Raw genomic sequence first — 6,048 nt, forward strand, 5'->3', positions numbered from 1 at the left:
CATAGCATAAAATTACAATTTCTAACAAAGGTTAGTTCTTGTCATAAGACCTTCTTTACCTACAACATCAGAAAAAAAATATCATCACATAATTTTGTTGTGCATAAAGTGACTCCCAAGTACAAAAAACTCCGTCTACAAATGTCCCTTGGAATAATACAGTGAAAGACTAGTAAATGGCTCAAGCGACCAAGGGTCATAAGCTAATCCTAAATAAGGCTAAAAATGCACTTTAGGTAAAGAAAATATGAACCACAACAATAAGACTCCATCAAATAGGGTGTTTGCAATGCTAAACAGATCTATGGGGATGAAAACAAAGCACAAATGTCAAGTTTTGAACCACCCATGTCTCATTTGGCTATACTATACAAGCTTCTTGCTCAACATCAAACTTATATTCAGACTTTAAGACTGCAAATGACTTGTTCTATTGCCTCAAGGGTCATAGACTCACAATGTCATAGTCAATGACTTAATACCAATCAAGTATCAAAATATCTTCACATTCATTGGAATTTTTACATTCTGTCCTATTTAACTTGTGTTTTCAGCTCGGATAGCTTAATGAATCAGATGCTTATCTAGCTAATCTAATATTAGAATGTAAATACTATTTAAGTTTACTGTGCTTATACTTCATAAAATAGCTATTTGAAATGATTATAATCATCTAAAGGCATGCATTCAAATTAACATCTCATGATTGATTGAGATTTCAAATTACCTTAAACTTCTATTTTCGTTCAAGGGCCTCTCTATTCCCATGAGCCAAACATTTAAATAATTTGTGTTGGTGTGAATATGGTATGTTACCTAGCTATTTTCACTTTAGGGCCTATTCACACCTAGTTGATTAGGCTTAGTTGGGTTATTCACTTTTTGTGTCTCGTATCATAAGATAAGACACTTGTCATGATCTTAGTATGTCCTAGGGTTTCATCATTGTCTTTATAACAAGGATTTCATCATAGTGTGTTGTACCAGTTCCATTTTGCATCTAATTAGTTATCTAGCTTCATAGCATTTCGATTGCTTCTCTCTTGTGTGAAAGGTTGTTTTGATTGCAAGTGATCCTTGGGCTATTGTGAGGTTGATAAAAAACTCTTAAATGGTATCAGAATCAAAGATCTGCAATTCCTTTCCCTCTTTTGGAGAGTTTCGGCCAAATGCTTTATACAGTGCATCAAAATGCAAAACAAACTTCACAATTGAGCTCAAAAAGCCCAAAAACCTACAAATCAATATAAAATTCAATAGAGCTTGGTGCCAAAAAAAAATTGGAGCTATTTTTGTGGATTCAAAGAATTTCACGCAAACAAATGAATACAATTCTATATGGTCGCCATAGCATCGTCAGGTTGTTTGTCACCATCACTGCAGGAAATTGGCATATTCACAAATATTCTCTGCACCACTGCTATGTTATCCAAAGTAGAAAATCCATTCTTAGGGTGACATCAACATAGAGTCAACAAACTATCAAAGGTTTTAAGCCACGATCATATTGTCAACCATGGGCCAAAGCTAAAGGTCTGAACACACAAGGGCATGGTCAGGTGAACACCCAAACCTCAAGTCATTATCAGGCAAAGGGCTACATTATTCAACTATGCCACCACAAATCGCATCGCCCCTAACCTCCACCACACTGCCTCCCAATTTGCCGACATCACGCCACCGATTCCAACCATCCTAGAGGTGCCACCACAGAGCCGCCCAAATAGTGGCTAGCACTTTTTTATGCCATTAAGGAGCAAATTTTTTAGAACCATAACTTACACATACGATGTTGATTTTTCAAAAATAAATAACCATTGGAAAGCTAGTTCCGAGCACTACACAGCCATCCACTTGGTTTTTCCTAATTTTGCTTCAAGTACCCATTATTTAAATTTGAAGTCAAATTATCTATTGATTTGTACTTTAGATATTTTACAAAATATGGGGCCATTTTTTATGCTACAAAGTTTCCAATTTCACATGTATTAACCTCTAATCTATCTATGACTCCATCATTGTAAAATCATGGGTTTTTCAATTCATCCTTCCATAATCACCATGAACAAAGGGAATTATAAGTCTTGACAAGATGGCATCTTAAAACATCCTAGGTGACTTCATTTCTTGCCCCATCTCTATGGACTTGTCGCTAAACCAAGTAGACCTGATTGGAAAAAAACTGAGGATATCAAGAATGATCATCTAATTCAGTTAATTAGTAGTAGAGTTGATTTTGACATTTATTATATCTCATAGATTGAGTGTCCACACACCCTTTGAACCAAAATTTGGTAGATCTTTGTAGACCCACATCTCTGTCCATTCCTAGATGATCCTATTATGGACAGTATTTTACCCCTTGATCATTGCGATAACCTACCATTTGATGATAATAAAAAAGAGCGACTTGATTATTTGGCAAGTCTTGAGAGCTGTGATGACATTAAGGCTTCACCTTATGCTTGTTTGCCTCCTAAAGAGATCTTTATTGGTTCCTTGGCTTCTGTGATTCCTAATCCAGATTCAAAGGCTTCAACTTCTTTATCTAGGTATCTAGGTGGAATGACCCACAACACTCACCTTGTATTTGACTGATCACTATTGGGAAGGTGTTCATTCTCTAAACTATATCACAGAATATGCTAATTTTAGCTGAGGAGGTTCACATTTTTGGCATCTTGATCCGTTGCTTGTTTTCTCACGACTTAATCATATATTGAGAATAATCAAGAAAACTTAATTTGTTTATCTAATCTTTAGATTAATTAGTTTTGGTATAAATCTATCAAAGACTAATAAGGACCTTCTTTATTGTCTCAAGTTTCTTATCATAAAAGAGTGTAGTAAAAGTTTGCAGTTTGCACAGACATGTACAAACATCAAGTCATAGATTTTTGGTCAAGTTTCCAAGCTTGGATTATGTTGACTTCTACCTGCGATTCTTGATTCAAAATCTGATATATTTGTTCAGCACCTCGAAAGAAGAATTAAATGGTTATATGCATCCTTTCTCTATTACTTCTTGGACTTGTTTCTTGACTTCAATATTCCAAAGAAGCTTAATCTATATGGGGATCTAAATAGTGCTTCAGTATGGTTCAAGTTAAATTTGATGGTCTACAATTTGGGGTAGGGGTCTAATTGCCGGGCAATTTAGATCACCATTGTGTTTAAATTTGGTCTCTACTTCTATCCATATTGTGGGTTCTTCACTTGTATTGCTCAAACTGGATATTGCATAACAATAGCTTTGTTTCCTCATCAGATCCTTATCATCTTCCGATATCTGGATAGACAGTAATCAACTTGTAACTTCCCCATTATGCTCCGTGACATAAAAAATTGAAAATGCAATAAAACCCTCCTATGGAAAACCACGCTCATACCCAGAGATGCTAAGTATTAGGTGTTAATCGACCAGCTTAATGATTTCGTTTCTCAGCCCATCATGAGAATAAAGGAATGGGCTTAGGGGTCCACACACGACTAATTAATGAAAAAGGGGCATTACAGATTAGAAATGCCCCAGCACATGTTTTTCCAAGCAAAGAAGACATTAAATATGTTGGTCCGACAATGGTGAATGTGAATCAGGGGACAGATAATACACCGCAATTTATCAACATTGGTAAATTGGTAACCATCAGGATCCAGGGATAAAGGCTACGCCTTTCCATTGATATCATGCACATGGACTGTTATAAACGGTTAACTCCATATAAAGTATGTTATAAGATACTTTTATCAAATCAAATGAAAGAGTAAGCAGTTCTTCATTTGTATTGCTCAAACTGGATATGGCATAACAAGAGCTTTGTTTCCTCATCAGATCCTTATCATCTTCCGATATCTGGATAGACAGTACGCAACACTAACATCCCATTTTGTCAACATACATAATCTTAAGAATCAACTTGTAACTTCCCCATTATGCTCCGTGACATAAAAAATTGAAAATGCCATAAAACCCTCCTATGGAAAACCACGCCCATACCCAGAGATGCTAAGTATTAGGTATTAATCGACCAGCTTAATGATTTCATTTCTCAGCCCATCATGAAAATAAAGGAATGGGCTTAGGGGTCCACACACGACTAATAAATGAAAAAGGGGCATTGCAGATTAGAAATACCCCAGCACATGTTTTTCCAAACAAAGAAGACATTAAATATGTTGGTCCGACAATGGTGAATGTGAATCAGGGGACAGATAATACACCGCAATTTATCAACATTGGTAAATTGGTAACCATCAGGATCCAGTGATAAAGGCTACGCCTTTCCATTGATATCATGCACATAGACTGTTATAAACAGTTAACTCCATATAAAGTATCTTATAAGTTATACTTTTATCAAATCAAATGAAAGAGTAAGCAGTCTTAGCAATTTAAATCAAACACCACATCTGATGACAACATAGAAAATTAACGAGTATAAAACACAAATAGAAAAGAAAATAGACTATTTAGCAAAAAGTACACTACCTTTATTGTGGTAGGTCCAAGTCTGGTTATCAATTGCACAAACTCTGCAGCTCTCTGTTTCTCATTCTCCTTAACCATACCGGTAGCTATATCAATTGCAAGATTAGCTGCAAGATACGAGCACTCCAATATGACCTCAAGCACGCGAGAAATAACATCCACAGGCCTATTCCCAAAGTATTTACCAACACCTTCAGGGTCGTATCGCAGTGGCAAAGCATCGCCTCCCTCCAAATTCCTTTTATCAAATGCAGTCTTTACAGCAACAGAACCAGCTAAGGTTGCAAGAGCAGTGGTGGCTACTGGAACAGGCGCCATGCTAAGCTTTCCCGAATACATACCCAATGCAGCCCCTATTTGCCCTGATACTGCATTAAACTTTTGAGGATCATCCACTACCCCAGCCAATAAATTGCCCAACTGAGAGCCTAAGTAAGCACTCAAAATCCAGAGCCGTTCCAAGAGATTAACTACAGAATGGCTCAATTCAACAACACTTTCACTATTATTCATATTACTGGTAGCAACTAGCAGTTTATGCAGCAAACTGGAAGCCGATCTTTCCAATAATACAAAATTGTCCGCCAATTTTAAATCTACACCACTACCGAAACTCTCCGCAATATTTCCACTATTCTCCACTAAGTATCTAACTTTCTCCACTAAAAATGAAGCAGAGCCTTCCAATAGCTCAATCTTCTCACTTAATTTTTCTCTGCTTACAATATTTTCCACGCCTAAGCTGTGCATGAAATTCGAAGCAGAGCTTTCGAATCCTTGCAATCTCTCACTTAATTTTCCCCCGTTGACCAGATTTTCAGTAATGTTTTCGAAACTTGAGTGGCTCTTATCCACAATGTCTTTTACTAAGTCCGGCAGCTGTGCCGTGCAGTGAACTGCCGGACGGTTAAGATTCGACTTCAGGCAATTTCTTCTTCTAAATTTTAAGGATTTGTGAATAAAGAGGGGTTTGAAACCTTGAGTAGCGAGACAACTTTGATACATATCTGGAAATCGGTTAGTGCAGGCGTAAGGTCGTTGGATACAATGCAGCTCCATTGATACTGCAGGCATAGTCAGAAAGGCTAACCAGTTTGTTTGTCAGCAGCCTTGCTTAATCCATGAAAATGATTTCCTCTACTGTATCTCCCCCTGTGTATCTGATCATTGTAAGCGTACTTAAATCGCAGGACTCTGGGTTTTCCTGTTTGTGGCTAAGTTAGGTACAGACAAAGAACAGCCCATGATCAATAAGTGACGCATCTTCTTACACGAATTTAGAGTTCTTCTAAATAGTTTTTTAATTGACAGAATTGATTTTTTTAATTAAAAATAATTGAATCATATAGATATTGGTATCTTTATTTTTAATATTAATAGATATTATATATTATGAAGAATATACTATTATTAAATCAAAAGTCATTTTCTAACTAAATTGTTAATTTCAGACATAGACAATTGTTAGTTACAGACAAGATATGATATTAATGTATTCCTGGTAAACATCATGTGTCTCAATAGCAATTAAATAGTAATAGGGATAGCAATAATAATAT

At 36.2% G+C, this 6,048-nt stretch overlaps 1 protein-coding gene across 1 annotated transcript in view; it reads right to left on the minus strand.

The window, feature by feature from the left end:
• Positions 1 to 5,762, minus strand: part of LOC131077798 (uncharacterized) — a 217,145-nt gene extending 211,383 nt beyond the window's left edge. Inside the window, exon 1 of the mRNA XM_058015350.2 lies at positions 4,490 to 5,762. Within this exon, the coding sequence (XP_057871333.2) occupies positions 4,490 to 5,563 (1,074 nt within the window). The 5' untranslated portion in view covers positions 5,564 to 5,762. The remainder of the gene's footprint in view (positions 1 to 4,489) is intronic.
• Between the last annotated feature and the right edge of the window lie 286 nt (positions 5,763 to 6,048).

This window comes from Cryptomeria japonica, chromosome 10 (genome assembly GCF_030272615.1).
Source record: "Cryptomeria japonica chromosome 10, Sugi_1.0, whole genome shotgun sequence".
NCBI lineage: Eukaryota > Viridiplantae > Streptophyta > Pinopsida > Cupressales > Cupressaceae > Cryptomeria > Cryptomeria japonica.